Source organism: Lissotriton vulgaris, chromosome 2_2 (genome assembly GCF_964263255.1).
Source record: "Lissotriton vulgaris chromosome 2_2, aLisVul1.2, whole genome shotgun sequence".
Lineage (NCBI taxonomy): Eukaryota > Metazoa > Chordata > Amphibia > Caudata > Salamandridae > Lissotriton > Lissotriton vulgaris.
Window position 1 is genome coordinate 97,786,541 of NC_141688.1, and position 22,595 is coordinate 97,809,135.

A 22,595-nucleotide genomic window follows, 5' to 3' on the forward strand; every position below is an offset into this window, starting at 1 on the left:
TATATTATTTTACAATTAAAATATTTATATATACACACCAATATTTACGTTGTAATGGTATGCGTTGTAAAGGTACCTGCGTTGTAAAAATATGCCCTAATTAAATGGTGATTGGAGTTGGAATAGTAAATAATTAAGGTTTATTGTCCAGCACTTACGTAAATTAAATGGTGATTGGAGTAGGAATAGTAAATTAAAAAAATTGTGTTCTTAACCGATTTACATTATATGTAGATGGGTGTATGAATTATTACTTATAGAGGTTCAGTGTTTAGTATGTACTCTAATTACATGTGGGAAATAGAAATAGATAAAACATTACATTTATAAAGCTTTTGAAAAATACATATAAATGATTTTGCAATAGGTATAAGAAAATAATGAAACCATTTTTTTTAAAACAATTTTATTTATTCAACATTTGAAAATAACGACAAGATATAATTTTTATAAAGCAATGTTTCCTTTAAATAATACAAAATATAAGCAAAATGGACTTTGAAAAAATAAATTTTTGAGTAGTGCTTTTTATATATATTGAAAAAAAGGTTAGTTAACATTATGCAATATATGATACTATACATACATATTAAAATAATGATTTCTTAATAAAACAGTAAACATGTGTTTTTAAAAAAATTATTCACATATTTAAATAAAATATAGTGCTCTACAGATGATGATATTAACAAATGAACATTTTCACAGGTATAATAAAATATTAAGAATCTTGATCAGAACATTTAGATCACAATCATGGATATTTTTAAGTCTACAATATTTTTATTTATAATTATTATTATTAATAAATACGTTTTAATAATAATAATTAACACATATTAGTCATATTGTAAAAAAGTTATACATCACCAACAAAAACTATATTACATATTTTGCAATATACTTATTTTAATAAATATTACATTAAATATTAAAATATTTTAATACTTAATGTAATAAGTATTAAAAATATGTAAAATATACAATAATATTTTGAAAAATAATATCTATAGCTCACAATGTAGCATACAATTTTTTGTACATTATACATAATTTATAAACATATATATAAAATATATGGACATTTATAGTAGTACTTTTCACACTTACATATAATTCGGGTCTTTTATTTTGTAACCGCTCTTAGTCTTTTTGCGTTATTTTGGGCAAGGGAAAGTCGCGGTTGGAAGCAGGTTCACGTTTGAGTAGGTAAGATTCTACTTTTATATTTTTAAAGTCTTTTAACTAAAAATTAAAGGTAGTCCTTTGTTATTTAGGGGTTGGTAATTAAAGTATGACTACTTAGATATTCTGGAGTGCACTCAATATGTATTTCCGTTATCGAGGCTTTGTGGTATTTCAAGTAGTTGGAGTTAGTGAGTCTGTTGTATGATTTAATTTTAATTTCAACAAGTTGGGATGTTATGTTTATATAATATGCTATATTCGTTAGTGTTATGTCGGTGGGATTGTTTCATGATTTTTTTATCGTATTTTTAAACAGCTATTTCCGTTTCCGATTATTGATTTTTTTTGGGAAAGCAAGTGTGTTTCAGTTGTTAGAACGGAGATGCATAACATTCTCCCTTTATATTTTGAGTTCCCTGAAACATTTATCACATTTTAAGATTATAGTCGTCATTTTCAATGGCATTTCAAGAGTCGTTTTATTGGGATGATGGATACATTTAGCACAGTTAATTCCAAAATATTTAATGCTTTGTTTGATTAGGTCTTTGAGATTTACACACTATATTGTTGGTAAAGGATTAATCGTTATGATGCTGTATTTAAAGGTAAGTTATTTATTTTTGTTATTTTATTTGGATCGGAATAGTATTTAAACGAAATATTTTTGATATAATGACATTTTTATTTAGTCTATTTATAATTGTGATTAGAAATAAATTAGACTAAATAAATAATGATTTGTTATATTATAATATGTGTGGTATCATATTAAGGATATTGCTCGATGATGATCAATTAATTTACTTATTACAATTAGTTTAATGTTTTGGCTATCATTTTTAGATATTCAAGTCCTCTTGTTGTAGGATAGAGTTGGACTTGCTGTTGAAGATATAGATACATTTGAGCAGTTTGTCTAGAGAGTTTTGGTTTTAGTTGTGTGACTGATTGCTCCATTCGTAGTTCCTGAAAGCTTTGTTCTTTTTGGATATTTGTGAGTAGTTTGTGTAATGTGGGTGTTGTACGTCCAGTAGAAGAGAGGAAGGCATTGTGCCAACCTTCAACAGCATTGTTGGTTTTTGCCTCTTGGTTCAGCGTTGGTAGATATACATTCCACCAGGGAATTAAAAATTTAGGCTGGCGTCTGTGGCCTGACCTATGTAGTCTCCCTACCCAGTTGTCCTCAAAGTAATCTAAAAGTGGGGCAAGTCTTTGCTCATTTTGGGTGTAGAAAGGACTTTCAATTAATAGATTGTAATGTTCGGCCACGTCAGTTATTGGTACATATGCCAGAGCAATGAGATGTTTAATTTGGTATGCAAAAGTAATATTTGTTGCATACTCAACACTAAGGGCAGATTTCTGTAAATGTCTCCAGAGACATTGATTGAAATGAAAATAACATCCTTGAATGGATGTGTGTGGGTAAGTTTTTAAAATAGAATTAATCATAGCTTGTTCGAAGTCTATGATTATTTTCAATGGGAAGTAGTCAGATGTTTGTTCTTTTATTTTTTGCAAAATTTCTGTATAAGTTGTGGCTTGTTTGTTCGGTAACAAACAGTATATGAATGGGATACAGGTATTATGATATTGCCCATGAATTGTGTACAATTGGTAGAAAGGTTTTGGGCATATTGAAAAAGTTCCATCCATCATCCAAGTAGCACTTTCTTTCAATTTTTTAAAGTTGTTATTTGTCGCAAACATGATTATTCTTTTGTCTTTGCTATGATTATCATAAAAGATAAATGGTTCCTCATTATGAGTGATTACAAGGTCAGGTGGAATTATGACTTCCTCAAAAGTTCTAGGAATTGGTATATTGGGTCTACTTGCTTTTTTTGTCCTTGCTATTGTTCTTTTAATTGTAGCAATTGATGGTAACTGACCTCTTGCTTCTCTGGGTACTTTAGGTAGTAATTCTTTCAAAATTACGCCGCTTGGCAGGTCAGATGTGCTACTTAATGCTTTGATATTCTCCATAGTGGATCTCACTTCGATTTCTGAGATGTTTGGTGGATGGTTATGTTCAGTAGTATTAATAACACTTGTTTCCCTGGTTGTAGCACGCCCATAGCATTTATTCGAGTAATATTTAGTACATTTCCAGTTCACTTTAAGGTCTTTTTGTTTCTCCTGAGTATAAGTGTAGCCCATATAGCATAATAAAAATTTCCCTTTCTGAGATGTAATAAATCTTGCATCTTCAGTCATTCTTGAGTTCTGTTATCTAGAAAAGTTATTTAAAAAAATTTATGAAAATGTGTAATTTATAAAACATTTTAAACTAAGCATGTACCATTTCTATTTTTTTACTTACCAGCAGTAAAGTTGTATGTTTAGAAAGTAGGTGTAGTTTCAGCCAGATGTTGTTGTCCTATTGCTAAGTCTGTTGAAAAAAAGTGAAGTCTGTTATAGGATATGTTTCAATGTATATATTTGTTACACATTTGCTAGTCTCTTACGTCACAAAAAAACTAATTACTTTATTAGGATTCCAAAAGAGAAATTTGCAAGATAATACTAACTGAAGTATTAAAAGAGTCAACAATTGTTATAGCATATTCTATACAGTTTAAAATGACTTGTTATGTTTCACTTTTGTGCTTACCAAGAGATGTTGAGTTGTAGCAGAATGTGTGTTCTTTGATGTGAATTATCTGTTTTCTGTTCTTTTGAGGTCTGTGTAGAGAGAAAGTTTCAGAAAATTACCAATGTGTTTATATGTAGGAAAAAGAAATTTTTTATAAAGCATTGTTACTTATCTGGTGCAAATAACCTGTGATCACACATGTATTAAGAGTTAAAGCAGAAGAAACATATTAGAGAACATGAATAGACCATTTTTTATAAAGCTTTGGCACTTATTTTGTAGAAAATAACCTGGGATAGCAATATGTATTATGAGTTAAAGCAGAATAAATACATTAGGAAGCATGAGTTTAGTACACTACTTGTCAAAATAATTTAAGAAAATAAATAAAGTATGTAGATACCTTTTTTATAGTCAAAGTGTTGAATATCTTGAAGTAAAAGTAGAACTTTATGTTTTTGTAGAGTCTGTTTTAAGAAAAAGTACACAGAGAAACAACATTTTAGTTTAATAATCTTGGTATATAAGTAATAGTCAACAAAACATTAGAAATAATTAATAGAGCTATATCATTACTTACTTGTAGTATTTGGTAGTATCTTCTTGCACAGAAGAATATAGCAGTTGCTCCCAAAACTGGCAGTATGTGGTCATGTAGAGTATTCCATGCAAGTTGTATGGATGTTTGTGACTGGTTTATATAGGGTATGTGTAATTAGGTTTGCAATCTGATTGGTCACATATGTTAAGAAGAGTTACTATTGGTTAGTTTGAATTTTTTTAAGTCAAACAATTAGCTTATATGTGATTTAATGGTTTATATAGAGGAAGAGAAAAGATGTATGTATGTATTAAAAAACCCTTGTAATAAGAATAGTATTTTTAGAATTAGTAAAGAAAATAAAATAATGTATGTTTGCAATGAGTGTATACAAAAATATCGTTAGTATGAAACAAAAAAAATGTAAGTAAATGAAAATGTTATTTAATAATAGTATGAAAAAATAGTAAAGTATATAAAAATATGTGTATTACTAAGAATGTAGATGTTTTGGGCTTATATATAAATAAAAATAGTATTTTTAAGCTATCGATATTTGTAGATAGACAAAAATAGAGTTATCGATATTTTAGTTATCGATATTTTTGTAGCGTGCTATATGTAGTATTGAGTGTCGATATTATGGTAGTCGAAAATTATGATAATGATATATGTGTAATCTATATTTTTGTGCATCGATAGTGAGTGATCGAGATTTTTGTAATTTTCATGTAAAGTATAGGGATTCGATATTAGTGATATTGATGTTTGAGACTCGATATTATTGTAGTTCGATTTTTGTGAAATCGAAATTCTGTCAGTGATTCATGACTGAGCTGTGTTCATTATGGCATATTAGTCATTTTAGTTCTAGTAGGTTAATTAGATCAACGTAAGCACTAGATATGTAAATTGCCTTTCCCAAAATCTTGTCTATCATCTTGCATAAACTGATAAAGTGCGGATTGTTCAGCTGAACTCAAATCCTCAAATCACTATTATAGATGAAGATTCAAGAAAATTGTTTAGTTTTAGTAGTTTTAAAATGATTGTACTGTCTTTTTTGTAAATACAATTGTTACTTATATGTTTCTGATAATTGCAGAGGGCTTGCACTCATATACATTTACTATAGAGCATCCCTCAATTCCCTAAAACCTTCTTGGGTATGTTGATAAAATAATTTCACACTAACCAAAGACACGTTTCCAGATTTCATGAGTCTGAGAAATATTGGTTTGTACAACTGCTTTTGTCCTCTAGCATCACCATAACATGTTAGAAGGTAGTGCTCCCGAAACAGTTGTATATCATATTGGTAGCTCAGGACAGGCAGTGTTGTATGGACCGGGCTCTGCATATTATTTTCAGAGGAGGTTAGCATTGGCTTTTGAATAGGGCATACTTCCCCATTAGGCTTGAAACACATAGAAAATAGCTTCAAGATGTTGTATTTAGAAGATTAATGGACTGATACCGACTGTAGTCTGAGGTTGTTCTCAGTTCGGCCAAGCCGACCTATGTATAAAACTTTGACATGTGTAAATATTTGAAGTCTGAACTAGGAAGCAGGTTGTTCAATTGTAAATGTAATTAGGCTCTTAATACTCACATGGCCATTACTATAGTCCTATCCAGCACACCCCCTGCCACCAATAGGAGGTGAAAGATGGCACTTGTTTTAAAGTCTTTTCTGAGCTTTGTGTAGAAATAGAAAATCTGGACTAGCCTAGGAGATTGTGTTTTTCTAATGGTGTTAGCAAATTCAGTTTCTATGTTAGACTTGACTGGAATTTGAGATACTCCTCAACACACTCTAGTTTTTGTAGACACTTTGACACCACTATTGAGACACTGATCACCTCACATTCAGCCGCAGCCCGTGCAGGTAAGAGCGGTGGTGCTACTGGTCTGGGTTGGGGGGTGGGGGGATACGAGATACAATCACCAGGGAAAATTAAATAAATAATTAATTTTCCCTCTTCATCATCTGTTGAAATCCCTTCCCACCCGGCCCCTCTGCTCTTACCTGCACGCGCTGTGGCTGCTCACATTGGTAAGGCAATAAGGTTGTTCATTCCAACTTTTACTCACCCGCATGAAGTACTCACCATGGTGCTAACTTTCTAAATGTAGAAGATTTTCAGATTGATTGTTCTGAAGTTCACAATTAATATCCCTCCATCCCCACTCCCCACAGAGTCCATTGTCTTGGGAAAACTTACAAGCTGAAGATGCTCTCCGAGTATCTGAACAGTGCCAAGAGCACACACTATCTGGAAGAACGACCCAATATCCACCAGGACCGCCCTACTTCTGCACCAATTTAGGAAAAAGATAAGATGTGCCTCTAGTTAGAAAACTACAACACAAAGCATTAACAGACCATAAATCAGCTACCTCGCTCATCACTCGTTGAATCTTTCACCCTGTACAGCATCCCTTTGCCTATTGGCTAGGTTCACACGCATACATATATACACGTCATCATACCTGATCCAGGTATCCAGTAATGCTGGTTTTGATGAAGGAATTATACTTTCACGTGAAAGAACATGTAGGGGTTGAAAAAGCACATTATTTTTGTTTGTAGGAGAATACACCGTTTTAGCAAGTGCTTTAAATAATGTTGTTACCTGATCCTTCATTCACACTATAGGTGTGATATTTCACTTCAGTTGCTAGAATGTATCTGACACGTTCATATGCACATGCACACTTTACTTGAAGTAAGGCAAAGGGATATTGGAGCACACATTAACGAGCATATCTGTCTTTGAACAGGGGTTGCGGAGCATTATCCATTTACACAATCTAATTGTGTGACCGCTGCTAGTCAATTGATAAAGAGCAAAGGTTGAATGGCTTAATGATTTATTTATTATTTCAAGTACTTAATATACTACAAGTCAAGCTTCAAGAAACAGAGGAACGCTTTAAGGAGAATAAGCTTGTATTATTTTCGCACAAGTATTTCGAACTTGAGGTGCTTTATGCAGATCATGATGATATGTGGGATCTAACTGAAACCAGTTTAAATCACCCAGATCTTTTGGAAAAGGGAAGGGAATATGCTTTGGTGACAGGTGTACACCTAACACTGTACATCGGTTCTGAACTTTGCAAATATTTCTCCCTTACATTGCATTTGCACATATATTTGCAATGCAATATGCATTTGCATATTATCAGACATAGAGCAATGGAGTACTTTTCAGACATTCATATAGATATACAGCTATACGAAGCATGTTTGATTGTTTGTTTATGCTTTTTGGAGTTAAACTTCATAATACATGTATACACCCTGTTTCTTTCAGGATCCGAAAGTCTCACTTATCTCCTGCCCATGGCAGTAGCTGGTCAAATATTATGCTTGGATTGTTACGCTATGTGATGTTATTGAGTTTATAAAACGCGCGTTCACTAAGCAGTTTCATGGCGCTGTAGTGGGAAACATGGAGTTGAGATATAGAAAATGCAGTTTATTAGTTACTAAATAACCCTGTTTGTAATTGTTTCAAAATTCAGATCTCATCTCAAGGGGAAAATAGTTCCAAAGTTTGAAGGCGATAGCTGCAAATCTGGCGCCACCCACTCTTCTTCTTAAAATTAGGAAGCGGCAAGGAGTTCAAGTAGGCCGAATGTAGTGGGCGTTGAAGGGTGCACGTCAGGATTCGGTATTTGATGAAGAGAGGGCTTTTACTGCGAAGTGATTTAAAAATGGTGCAACTGACTTTGTTATACAGGCAGCTAGTGAAGGCCCATCCTCAGTGGGGTGATGTGGCAACGTTTGGCTTGTTTGTAAGTTAGAAGGGCTGCCTGGTTCTGGACAATTTGAAGTCTTTTAATGAGTCCTTTGGGTAAGCCAATGTAAAGAGAGTTGGTGTAATCAATCCATTAGAGGACAAGGCGATGGAGGCCTGGACAAAGGCCAAAAAAATGAAAAATTAAGCTTTTTGTTTGTTTGTTTATAATTTGCACATCATTAAGACGGAAGAAGAGATTACTGAGCTGATTTGTGGCTTCATGGATAGATTGGCATCAATGGCTATCCCAAGACTGTTTTCAGCTTTTTGTGGGGTATGGGGATTTCCCAGCTATGGCGGCCAGAATGAGTCAGTTCAGTATTCAAGCTTATTTTGAATGATGAGGATTTAAGTTTTTTCCATGTTCAATTTCAAATGGCTACTGTTCAACCAGTCACAGATGAACAGCATTGTGGATTGAAAATTCTCTTCAGATTAGGGGGAATTATATAGTTTAAAGAGTAATTGCATGTCTTCTGCATAATTATAAGTCTTACAGTTCATTTGTTTCAGTGTATGAACTAGGGGCAGATGTATATGTTGAAGAGGTTGGGAATAAGGTGGGTCCTTGGAGGGCTTCACAATCTAGATGGACCTGAGAAGAGGTGAAGGGAGTTAGAGGAATGGACTGGGACCGGCTTCCTAAAAAAGGAAGTGTTAGACATGGCTTCCTCATGGTGGTGCTTCTCCAGACTTTTTGCCTTATACCTCCTGTTTTTGCTGATTCTTTTTGCTGGCCTTAGCACTCAGAGCACTTTACCACTTATAATCAGGATCATGATCAGCATATTTAATTTACTGGTAAGTCCCTTGTAAAGTGGTAACCATATACCCAGGGCCTGTAAGTTAAATGGTAAATGGTACTAGTGAGCTGCAGCACTGCTTGTGCCACCTGCAGAAGTAGCCTTTCAAACCTGGCTCAGGGCTGCCATTGAGTAGGTCTGTGCAGCAGATGAGTGGTGAATCTGTGGTGGGTGTATGATTGCTTGGAAAGGGTGCTGTACAGGGATAACACAGTTCTAAGCTATACATGCATGGTGAATGCATTTGCTGGATGTATGGGTGCCTATGAGTGGTACAGTACATGAAGGATGTAGTGCTGTGCAGTAGGTGCATGGTAACTGCATGTGCTGAATGTATGTGTGCCTATGAGTGGTACAGTACATGAACGCTACAGTTCTGTACAGTATGTGTAGGCTTCATACATGTAGTGCCTGTATGTACAGTTTAATTCCAGTTTGACTTGGCATTTAAAACTACTTGCCATCGTTAAACTCCCCTTTTATTATATGTAAGTCATCCCTAAGGTAAGCTCTAAGGGTAGGATGCTATGTAAATTAAAAGTAGGACATGTTCATTTATGTTTTACATGTCCTGGTAGTGACATACAGGCTATTTCGTTTTAAACCACTGTGAGGCCTACCCTTCTCATAGGTTAGCATTAGGAATTCCCTTATACTTTTTTAAGTGGTAAATCTCAATCAGAAAGGAGTTGCATTTTCATGTTTTATCTCTTTGGATTGGTAATGATAAATCCTCCTTACTGGGGAAGTTGAATTTAACCTTACTATTTTGAAATGTCACTTTGAGAAAGTGGACTTTTCTCTGCACGTACTGCTCTATGTGACTGACAGCCTGACTCCAATATACATCTGGCTGGCCTGGATGACAGCTACATTTGTGCATTCCCTCTGGACAGGCATAACACAGGACACTCAACTGCATCTGCCTTCTGTTGGGTCTTCCTGGGCAGGGAGGAATGGGAGGGGCTGATACACTTCAATAGGTAGTATCCTGTCCACAGACAAAGGGCTGATTACACCCCACAGATAGCCTGGCAGACAGGACTTGGTTGAAAGGGATCCTCGTGCACTTCAGAATGTTCCTTTGAAGCCACCCCCTACATGAAAGGCACTTTTCGATATAAGTAAAGGAAAGGAGTTGGCCTAATGGCTAGGGAAGTGGACCTCGAGTCTGGGGATCCAGGTTTGAGTCTCAGCAATAAAGCTGCACATCCTGTGATTATGGGCAAATCATGTAATCTCCCTATGCCTAACAAAAATAAATGTGTACTTATGTAACACAACTGGTGCTATGTTAAGTGCTCTGATACTCAAAACTGAGTCAAGTTTGTGCTTTATAAAAGTCCTTGAGAAAAAAAAAGTACTGGGTCTCTGACCCCCTAAAATCAGACACTTTTTGGACCTGTAAACAGATACTGCTGGATCTACATTCGCACATTGCCAGAAGGACTGATGTGCTGCCAGAAGGGACGGCCACTCTGCTAACTGCTCTGTTGTGTTAGCCTGCAACATGCAGAAGGGGCTGCTGCTTTGGTACCTGCCTTGTTATGCTGGCCTGCTGCCTGCTACCTTTTGTGTGCTGAACTTAAAAGTGCTCTCTAAGGGCGTGCTTACTTGCACCCTGTTCTCCAAGTCTCAGGGTATCAAAGACTTCAATCCCTGCCAAGGGACTCTGCTATATGGGATTTCAGCAGCTATTCTTTAACTATCAACCACCTGCTCGTCAGCTTCTGTTGCTCCCAATTGAGCTCTTTGTCGAGGGCAGAGATCGAGCATTGCCCGCTTCACCCCGACTCAGCACGCTTTGAGAGCAGATCGAGCGTGTTGTCGTGGTACAGCTCCAAGTGCCTGTTACCAGGGACACAGCAGCACCAAAGCAAGTCCTCTCTGTGCGGCCTGCCTGAATGCCTTGACAATGAGAGTCTCTGTATCAGCACCGCCTATCACTTGTAGATCTCCACCGCTGCATGCCAAACTTGAGCATTGTTTGTGATGCAAGGCCCCTGAGCTTCCGAAAGGTACTGTGATTCCGACCTCGGGACCGTAAGATCTGTGAACCCGCCTGCATGTTTGAAGGCAACATGACTTTGATGCATGCCCCGATCCCAAAAGGACCCGTACAGATTTCATGACAAGTGTGGATTGGGTACAACCTGTGTTTGTAAATACCTAGCAATCCACTTCTTGGATCAAGAACACTTTAACCAGCATTTGTACTAACATTACTGTAAAGAATCAAACAGTAGCAAATGATCTTTTAAGCTTTGTGTGTCCTAAATGAAATAACTTGAAACATACTCATCAGATTTTTATTTTATTTGGTCTTGTTTTGTTCAGAATGTAATAAGCTATATTTCTAAACCCGTGTGGAGGCATTTTGTTGTGTATTTATTGTGTTACTGTGTGTGTATTGCACAAATACTTTACTGTGAAAAAGAGAGTGACGCACTCCTTTGGGGTATTCAGGAAGTTCTCAAAAGATGGTAATACGGTAGGTGGTGCAATTGGGTAGGCCCTCCTGAGTATGAGGATGATCAAGACGTAATTGCACTCTCTTGGTATAAGAGAGTGTCCCCCTCTTGCACTCAGTATATAAGTTTGATTTTTGGTTAATAGGGTAATTACTTGCTTCACAACGTTGTTTATCATATATCTTTTTTTATTTCACGGGTTATCCAATGACAAAACTGTCCATGGAATCTTCAAGTTAACTTTGAATTCACATTCATTTAAAGTGCCCAATGCATTTCGGGCCAATGAGCCCTTCATCAGGGGATAATACAGCGTATGTGAGGACGGTAATAAGAGTATTTAATGTTAAGTGGTGTCGGTGAGTAATCCGTGGGTTCTTGTCAGAGCCAGACTTGCATTACCGTCTTCACAGACGCTGTGAGACCTTGTTTTTACTGGAGAGCTACCACTATTGCTACAATGCACTGGGTACTTTTCCAGAGTTGAGGGAATGGTTGAAAGTCACAAGACCGGATCTGGAATAAAAGTGAGAGCTTTTTTTTTTATTTCTTTTTTTTCATTCAAGTTCAAAAAGTCATAGTCACAGAAGGTACAAAAACAACCGATGAAGTAGGAGCAAACGTAATATCATAAACCACTGACAAAGCAAAAGAGCAAAATACATTGGTCCATACTCAATCAAAAAAAGAACGCCAACTTTTTTCAAACTTTCTTATCCTTCCTACTCTTTGTGCATACAAGAGTTCATTCTTCCTAACTTTCTTCATTTTTTGAAGCCATGCCATAAACACAGGAGCCTCAGTTGACTGCCATCTCTGCAGTATCAAGGACCTTGCAACCGCCATCATAATATACACCAACTTAACCAAATGGTCTCCAATTTCAAGATCAGCATCATAACCAAACAATATTAATTTAACATTGTAACATATACTGATCTTATAGTACGTTTGAAGAAAAGAAAAAATATCTTCCCAAAATGATAAAATATTAGGAAAGTATACCATTATATGGGCCCAGTTGGCAGGGGCAAATTGCTGGCATCTAAAGCAAATGGCGGAAGCATTTGTATACATCTTAGCTATGGCAGCCGGAGTACGATATAGAAACCATTTAATAAAGAATAACATTCTCTGCCAATTCGACACTCTCAATATACTGAAATTCAATTTGTTTATGGTCTTCTAAGTATTAGGGGACATACAGTAATTTTCCTGATCCTGCCACTTTTTTAGTGCTTTAGAGCTCATATCCAATTCGATACTCTGTGCTAGGCACTGTTTCCAATCCCCTGGTTTCCTAGTCAACACTATTGAGAATAGATCACACCAGAGCTGAGGGGGAGTACTAATATGCCTAGGATCAATTTGTACCAGGGTTTTATAAATCAAATTATAGGATCCTAATAGCAAAAAATTGCCCTGCATTAAACATGACATCTCTCCCTGGTTGAGCCATGATCCCTCTTTTAAAAAATCTGATAATGTGTTGAAGCCCACGCGGTACCAATTCAATTAAACTTCTGACTTAATTTTAATCCCTATATAGGCAAAAACATAAAGTAGCGGAGTCGATAAATCAAACTGCTGAAGAGAATATCTTTTGAGCATGGCATCCCGTCTTTTAAAAAAACAATTCATTATTTTGTATCTGACAAGTTTCGGAGATTTAGGAACTTGAGAAGGAGAAGGGATTTGTGCCTCAGAGCAAATTTGGTCAAAAAAGGAATTAATGAATAGTTCCGGACCCTGAATTCCACCTTTAAATATATTCATATATTGTGCGAAATAGGCATTGTAATAGTCTTTGATATTGGGTAGGGAAAGGCCGCCCTGTTCTGAATCTACATAAAGTGTTCCTATTGCTATAGGAGGGGTCTTTTTCCCCCAAATAAAACCCGAAAACAGAGATTCTATTCTTAAAAAAAACGTACCAGGCAAAAAACAAGGAATGGTTGAGAATAAAAAATTAAAGAGCGGAAGTACTGACATTTTAATCAGGGCCACACGGCCCAAAATAGATAAAGGCAACAAATTCCATTTTGCAAACATAGATCGAACCCTCTGAACCAGAGGATCAAAATTAAGTGAATATAACTCTAGGATTGGAACCGAAAAAAGTACCCCTAAGTACCGCTTAGGTCTTGAGTTAATACAAACAACTAAATCTGGGTGTAATTTCGGGTCTGAGTCTCCACAGACCAAATTCTCAGGTTTTTCTCTTTAATCCTATACCCACCTAGGGCTTCAAATTCTTCAAAAATTTGTAGCATCTGGGTTTGGGATTGAATATCTGGTTTAATCAAAAGCATAATATCGTCCGCGTAAAGTTTAATTTTGGACATAGAGCTAATCGGGGGGGGGGCAACATTCAATGCATTACGAATTGCAACGGCAAATGGCTCAATAAAAAAAGCAAAAAGAATAGGTGAAAAGGGACAGCCTTGCCTGGTGCCACGCTTGACTGCAACTGAACCCACCAAAACATAGTTAATGATTATGTTAGCTTTAGCACCAGAATATTATTTTCGGATTAAAGTAATGATTTGTGAGGGAATTCCAAAGTGCTCTAAAATAGTAAAGAGGGTAGTCCAAACTACCAAATCAAAAGCTTTTTCAGCATCTAAAAATAAAACTAATGCCGGAATGTGCTTTGTATGAAAAAAATCTAAAGCCTCCACCAAAAAATGTGTGTTAGTACCTAATTGACAACTGGCAATAAAACCATTCTGATCGGGATGAATAAGCCCTGCCGCAATAGTGTTGAAACGAATTGATAATAATTTGGTAATGATTTTATAATCCGTATTCAGAAGTGTAATATGTCTATATGAATTAGGGTCTTTCGAATTCTTCCCCTTCTTCAGGAAGCTCACCACAGTACCTTCATGGAAGGAATCTGGAGCTTGCCCCCCTGCCATCATAGAGATAATTGTAATAGCAGATCTGAGAAAGCAGAAAAAAAGAACCTTAAAGAATTCAGCCGGAAACCCATCCGGGCCACATGCTTTACCGATCGGTAACTGCTTAACCTCCAATTCTAATTCTGCTTTAGAGAACGCACTCGTCATCATATATTGGTCTGCGTGTCGAAGTTGGGGCATCTCGTACCTTTCCAAGAAATTAAAAAGCTTTAGGGGATCTATATCTTGCTGTAGACTATAAATCTGTTGGTAGTGCGTAAACATAATAGAACCTATTGCTGCCGACTGTGACAGCTCCTTGTGTGTAATAGGGCATTTTAAAGACCGGATCTGATTCGCAGCGGCTTGCTCTTTCACTTGCCAGGCTAGGAGTTTACCAGTAAAGTTGCTTTACTCGTAGATGTTTTGTGAATGTCTACGAAAGGCTTCTTTGCTTTGTACAAAGTAGTTTGAACTAAGTTCACGTTTTGCTTCATTTAATTGACTCTGGACCTGATTAGACGGATTAGATAAACTTTGCTGAGTTAGAGTTTGAATTTTCTGTTGCAATAAGTTTCTAGATTCCCTAATAGCGGACCACTCAGCTGCGTCCTTACTAATCACAATTCCACGAATGAATGCTTTCAAAGAGTCCCATATGATATGCAGCGGGCCGTACCAGAATTACGAACAATAAAAATAATTATCTCTGATTTAAGTAAGGTAACCCAATCCATGCCTAAGAGGTGGGCTTTATTGAATACCCATCTCTTAGGGGCGCTAGTATCTTCACCCAATGCAAACACACTAACTAGCAACGCATGATCGGTAAAACCATTATCGCAAATTTTCTGATCGGAAAATGCTAGCTGCCTGCAAACCAGAAAAAAATCAATGCGAGAAGATGATTTAAACCTGCCCGACCAGTAGGTAAAATTTTGTGGAGTCTGTAGTCGCCATGGGTCGCATAAATCCAGAGTGGTCATATTGTTAATAATGGACCTATATGATTTGGGTTTGAGCTGTTTTCTGGAGACCGTAGTAGAATCAAGCTTTATATCCATAAGGATATTGAAATCCCCCCAATGATGATATCCCCTCTCACTAAAAATAATGATTGAAACAAGTCTTCATAATCCAGAGGATTATCATCCACTGGGGCGTAGAAACAAGCAAAAGTAATTGGTCTCTGTCTATTCTTAACTAAACAAGTCACCCAACACCATCGACCTGCCCCACCTTCATCTGGCTGAATAATTTCTGCCTCAATATTCCGATTCAGAAAGAGAGCGACTCCTTTCTGTGATGCTGAGGAGGATGAGAACCCCTGAAAAGAGGCCCACGTCTTAAACATACAAAAATCATTCAATTTTACCAGAGGGATATGGGTCTCTTGCAACATTATTACTGATGGATTCTCCGTTTTAATCCATGCCTCAATAGCTCGCATTTTTTCCTATTATTTAAACTGTTAACCTTGAAAGAGATTATTTTAAACTACGCACTAGACATTCGAAATTACCCAGAATTTGTAATAGGGCGTCACAGACAACCTAACCAATATCTGCCCAAATATCAATCCTCTACACTCTGGAAAGTAAAAAAAAAGACCTTCTGAAAACATAAGCAAATAGTACTTCGACAATTTTTTCTTTTTCACCCCCCTCACACCCGTGTCACCCTCCCACCCTCTTGAACCCAGCCCTGTGTTCCTGCTCTACTCCTACTGCCCCTTCCCACACTGACCACATGGCGCTAACCCCTAACCTTTAGGTGCCTTGTTGTTGCACCCCTTAAACCACCTGAACCCCCCCTGTCCAGACGACCTCCCCCCTCCTCACATTAATCCAGAAACGCCAGTGATCCAGAAATAAATCAATAAACAGAACAGAGAAACATAAGAGAGAGTCACAGCCCTCCAACCAAGCTAATCATCTGTGATCCGGCAAAGTAGTTCTTGTGCTTCGTCCACATCCGTCAACATATAGAACTTGCCCTTCACCAGCACTTTGAGTTTTGATTGTTGGGCAATCATGGCTTGGGCCCCTTTGTCCTTAAATAGATGAAGAAGTTTGACAAATTCCTTCCGCCTTCTAGCGGCCGCCTCCGACATATCTGAAAAAATCCGACATTTGGTAGTAGGATTGGTGGCAAATTGCCGTTGTTTAAACTTGTCTCTTTCACTCTGATATCCGCGAAATTTACCAGGATCGTGCGCGGGAGTGTGGAGTTAGGAAATAGCTGACCTGGAACTCTATGAGCAGGAGTTATCGTAAGGTCCCCGAATAAAAGTGAGAGCTGTTTTAAAATTTACAGGGGGGCAAGGTTTATTCAGAGAGCCCGATTTTACTTCTATAAGTAGGTCCACAAGGCAATCCTTACTGATTTCTTGGAATCAGGATAGAGTAACAGGGTGCATGTCATCCATATATTCTGGTTAGAGCGAGAACTAGTGGAGATGTTTGCTTTAATGGTCTTGATTTTTTCTATGAAGTAGGTATTAAATACATCACAGAGTCTGGGATTGGGTGATGGGTAATGTCACTCTGTCACAGTTGGAGAGTTCTGAAAATATTCTAAATATCTTCTTTTAATTTGTTTGAGGACGAGATCTTTCTGTTTGTAAAGAGAGTTGTTAGAGTGTACTAGCCCCTGTATTATAGTTTTTCTGCCATTTACATTTGTGATGATGTAGGTCTAGTTTTTTACGTTGTAGTGCCTTTGAGAACCATTTGGAGGCTCCATGACATCTGGGTGGTTTTATTTTACAAAGGTGTACATGAGTGTCACTGGCTTTTGTGAACCAGTTAGATACCATCTTTCCATGTTGGTCGATGTCATTGGCTTGATCTGGTGTGGTTATCCATGAGTTGCAGAAGGATTTTTAGTTGGCTTGTAACCAGCTCCTGGAAAGGAGTCCAGACAGAAGTGGAGATTTATGGGGAAATAAACCAGTCAGTGAGAACTTAATTAGATGATGGACAGACCAAGCACATGGGTACACTGTGAGGTTGGACAGTGATAAGTGTATGTACTAGACTTGTTCTAAAACGTGACCATTGATGTGAATAGGGTTCAGCACATGTTTCTCAAGATTTCGGTTGCTGAGATAATCATAGAAATTTGAGGAAAGATGTCCTCCCTTCTCATTGTTGGCCCAGTAATTTAAATCACCAACTAGTAGGATTATGGCATGATCAATGAGAAATGCTTTATAATGGAACACTATATTCTGTTAATATCCACAAGCCACAATGAGCTAATGGTCCTGGAAAGATATACAATGGCAAGCTTTTAGTAAAAGACAGACTAAAGAATTAGATCCTTTTGCATCAAGGCCAAGATGACGATTTTTTAAAAATATTTGGGATTGGGACTTGAACCCTAAAGTTGTGTCTGTGGCCCTTTCTCTCATTTCACGCTTTGTTCACCAGGCTGACTGAAACACACTCTTTGGAGAAATACCAACTTTTCAAAAAGTGCAATCAGGTTTTTCAAAAAGGCCTTTGAACTGAAACAGGACTGGCTTAAACAATGGATGATATCAAGTGTGTAATGGATGAAAGTGGAGTGGCAGCCCTGAATTAGTTAGATCTGTTAGTGGCCTATAATACCATCTAGCACTCAATGTTATTGCATCGTTTAACCTAAGATGGGATTTCAGCAGGATCAAACTGAACAGTTGCCCTGGCTAACTCCAGATGCAGTCCTAAGATGATTCTCACTAGTGTTCATCAGGTCCCCATACTGAGTCTTTTATGTGGCCCCATTTGCCTTTCTCCTTGATCCATTTGGCATACTGTTCCATACTAATACTTTTTACTCCGTTGATTCTCAGGTTAAGCAGCAATTTGTTTTCAGAACCTGAGAAATTGTCTCCATGAAATCTCAGTCTGGTAGGATCAGCTGCTGCTTGGACCAAAGCCTGAGACTTTGGGGTATCTGCCTTCCCCTTTAAATCAGGCAAGGAATTCGGGAGTCATAATTGATCTTAATTGTGTGCTTAATGGAATACTTCAAATCCATCTGTGTCTCTGGCTTTTGTCTTCAGAATAGCATCCATTTTGTTGCCACCTGCTTCAGTGAAAGCTCTGATGCAAGATCTCATTTTGTAAAGAATCGTTTACTGCTGTTCTTCGATGGCTGGCCCACTAAAATATCTGTTGCAAAGATTGCACACCCAAACTGCAGCAGCAATGATGATTTTGGGATAAAGGACCATCTCAAATCAGCAGCATATGTTCCACTAGCTAAAGGCCATAACAATATGTTATTTTAAAGCCTCATGTCTTTGCCACAAGTCAATTTACAACACTGGCCGAGAAACACACAATGCCTCACTTTTCAGCTGGAATCAAACTTTTCTTGTTCTAAGATCTAAACATGCAATCATGGGCAAAATGCCTACATTAAAAAAGACCAGAATAGGAGGTTTCTTTTTAGTGAGGGTGACAGCTAACGCATGGTATTTTTGAATTTTCCTTAGCATCATCGGGAAACATCTTAAAACCTACCTGCTCCCTTATACTATATAGTTGTTTGGTGAGGGTATTCTGGTTGTTTTCTTTTCTTTCCTGACCTGTGGTCCAGTCTTCTTTCTGATTAGTGCTGAGACAATTCTTTCTGAACTAGCTGTTTCGCTGTACAAATGCTATCAATCAATCACGTGATCTGAAAGCAAATGAGGGAGGGCATTGTAGGCCAGTGTTGAACGATGACCAGGACGACTTGCAATGAAAGAATTACATATTCTAAGTCTGGTATCACAGCTGTGGTTGGAGAACCTGGTCCACGCAAGTCAACCAATTTTTGTCCAAAACAGAGGAGTACAGCATCCACCATCATCCATGGATTAGATGGTGTTGGGAAATAACCACACATTCCTTCAAATGCAGGCATTCTGACTCAATGTAGACCAGGTACTTATGTTCTCCCCCTCAGCATTAGTTCTTTCATTTAATCTCTATGTGATGTAGCCCCACAATTGACGGTGTTTTAGGGGGATGGCCTTCCATATGAAGAAAAATATTTTTACCAAAGTAAAAAAAGAAGCTTATTTGAATGTATAATTTCTCATGAACGCACTAAGGACAATAATTTACCAACTTCTTTACTAAAAATATTAGTTTTTAAATCTGAATGTGTGTTGGTAAACATGCACGTTGCTTATTTACCTACTGGCATTGTTTGTAAAGGCCTTTTTGCAAAGAGGTGGCATTGTTCGCAAAGTCATTTTCTCTCATATGTGTTTGCAGGAAAAAACTGGGACCTGACTGCAGCCCTGAATGACTATGAGCAACTCCGGCAAGTTCACACGGCCAATCTACCCCAGGTATTCAATGAGGGAAAGTACTACAAGCAGCAAGAGCGGGACCTACTCCAACAGGTGACCAAGGTGGAGCGGACAGGGCTTCAGCGTCAGGATGACATTGCCCAAGGTAAGTGAAAAATATGTCTTACGATGTATAGAGAGTGGAAAATTCTGTAATATTTATGTATTCATATTTATACACCGAATAAACGAACAACGTAGCCATAATGAAAATGATAAAATATACTATACAATTTTACACTTTTCCTCTAGGATGAGACTTCATATAGAATGCATTTAAAAATGAAATCACACCATTAACTGCTTGTAAATCATCCGTGTTGGTTCAGTTTGAAATGACTTTAAGTTCAGTCCTTCACTTGGATTCATTCAGGTCCAAAAGATTCACTTGCCTCAGTCTTGAACATCTTCAACATAATGTCTGAAGTATCACATTTATCTCTATTTATTAATACGTAAAAGAGATATTTTGAAGAATCTTCATTGCTTCTTGACAGGACTCTTGGACACAAAATCCTTAAAGACAACAAAAAACATTAAGTGTATAGAATCAGTGGAATGGTATTATGAAAACTCGAATGAACAAATGAAAACTGTTAACGCTACAGAGCATCCAGGTGCAAATTTTATTCACCCACATGTAGTAAAATTAAGAAATGTGAAAAAGAAGTATAAACAACAAAGATTTAAATTTCAGAATACAGATTAGCTAAGCAAAAAAAACACCCTAGGTTTTCATGATAGTAAATAAAATCATGCACATCATTTCTGAAAGGAACACCAACTATTCCATTGAAAAATGTATGAAGTTCCCTGCATCCTGACTGACAAGGTTAAAACTATAGCATCCTCCTTAAGCATGCTCCATGAACATTAGGATGGTCCACGAACATTGTAAAACTCTCCAGCAACCCAAGATCATTTCAGAGTGGGGGCTCATTCAGAAATAATCTCTGCCGTTGCTTACATTTCTCATTACTGATAATTACCTCCTAGAGAAGCTTCAGTCTGGTTTCATATCAGGAAGGATGCAGCATGGAAATCTTGCCTTCTACATCAAGTCGCCTCCTGTCTCTTGATACTTATAGACCAGCAACAATTAACAGATTAAATCACTGAACTATACTCAAAATTCTTAAAGAAAGACTGTGTGGGTGCTGGGCACAGTTCTCAGCAGGTACGTATTATACATTGACAAGTGATGGTAATGTGTAACACTCTAATGTCATATACAACTTCTACACTGATGACATTCAACTCTATTTGAAACTTTTCCGCCTCAAATGCACTGAAATTGCTGCACAAGTGCTACTTTACACCTAATCCCAGATGATGATATATTGGTCTATTCTCAATACACTTAAAACATAGTATTTTCTGATATCCCCCCAAAATGCACTGTTCTTGTCAAAACCTAGATTGACTCATGCTTTGCACTGAACTTCTATTCCATCAGTATGGCGTGCACTAAATCCCTCGGCTTCTTCTTGGACAGAACTTGAACTTTCAAGCACGCATGGTACATTGGCCAGAAAACTAATTTAAACAAGTATGTCAAGGCATTAGTTCTATTGAGACTGGACTATGGAAGGTTGCTTTTAGCAGGAATCACTTAACTGGTCAAGAACCTTCTGAGAGTGCTACAGTCAGCTGTGAGACTGTTCACTAACAGAATAATATTTGCTTATATATCCATAATCTTTGTCACACTGAATTAGCTACTTAATGAATCAAGAAGTATTTACAATCTAGACTGTACTACACATGCATCAGGTATCGGCTGTAGGGTCATGCAAATTCCAAAAAGCTTGTGCCGGTGTTTGTGTGCAGGGTGGGTGGCAGCTTGGTGTCTGCTTTATAGAAAACTGCATATAAAATAAATGTAAGATAAATACATCTATGCTCCAATATGCACCCATAGGCTTGCCATGTACAGGACATTAAACCTGCAACGAACAACAACCAAAATGCGGCCAGAGCAATAGCCAGTGGCTGAGATATTAAGGTTAAAAATTGTAACCAGGGGTATTCAGAGGGTTTTTATTGATTCTATAATGGTAGGTTTGCAGCTGAATGTGTCAATGGGCCCGATTCACAAAAGTAATCTAAGACAAAATCCTAACTTTAAGACTTTCGGTATTCACAAAAGGCATTTAGTAGTAGTAATGTTTAGATTCCTAACTAACTACAAAATGCCTTTTGTGAATACCGAAAGTCGTAAAGTTAGGATTTTCTCAGTTCATTAGTAGTAAAGGTAGGATTCCTAACTTTACTACTACTAAATGCCTTTTGTGAATACCAAAAGTCGTAAAGTTAGGATTTTGTCTCAGATTACCTTTGTGAATCGGGCCCTAGGTGAATAAGCCATTCCTGAATGTGTAGGCAGCTATATAGTATGATTTCTGTTGTGAAAACGTTCAACCTAGATTGTTTAGAGAGAGTCGGGTTTTTGTTTAACCTAGAGTGTTATTAAGGGTGGGCGTAAAATCCGTTTCGCGGGCGAATTTGCGGATTTTCCGCGATTTCACGATTCGCGAATCTCCTGAAATCGCAGTAAAATCCGTGAATCAGCGGGGACGAATTTTCAGCCAAGCAAGGGTTACAGCAGCAGGTGCAAAAGTTGAACCTAATTTCTTTGTAACCTTTTACAAAAGGGTTACAAACAAATTAACTTCAACTTGGACACCTGCTGCTAATTGCTTCCTGGCGCCTCGTTGCCTACTTGCAACTATTCTCTGACCCTGCTCTGACCCTTGAAGCAGGGTCAGAGAATAGTTACAAGTAGGCAACGAGGCACCTGTCCAAGGAATTAAACCTCATCAGGAAGCACTTACAGATATAAAAAAACAGGAAGAAGGGAGAGAATGGCAAATACACCCATTTTGAGTTGTCAGGAGGGGTTAAACTAAAAGAGACCTTTACAGCACAATTTTCATATGCATTTTGCTA

At 37.3% G+C, this 22,595-nt stretch overlaps 1 protein-coding gene across 1 annotated transcript in view; it reads left to right on the forward strand.

Annotated features, from left to right (window-relative positions):
- OTUD7A (OTU deubiquitinase 7A) overlaps positions 1–22,595 on the forward strand; it is a 1,253,807-nt gene that overhangs the window by 853,367 nt on the left and 377,845 nt on the right. The window contains exon 6 of the mRNA XM_086959365.1: positions 19,570–19,752. Coding sequence (XP_086815491.1) covers positions 19,570–19,752 — 183 coding nt within the window. The remainder of the gene's footprint in view (positions 1–19,569; positions 19,753–22,595) is intronic.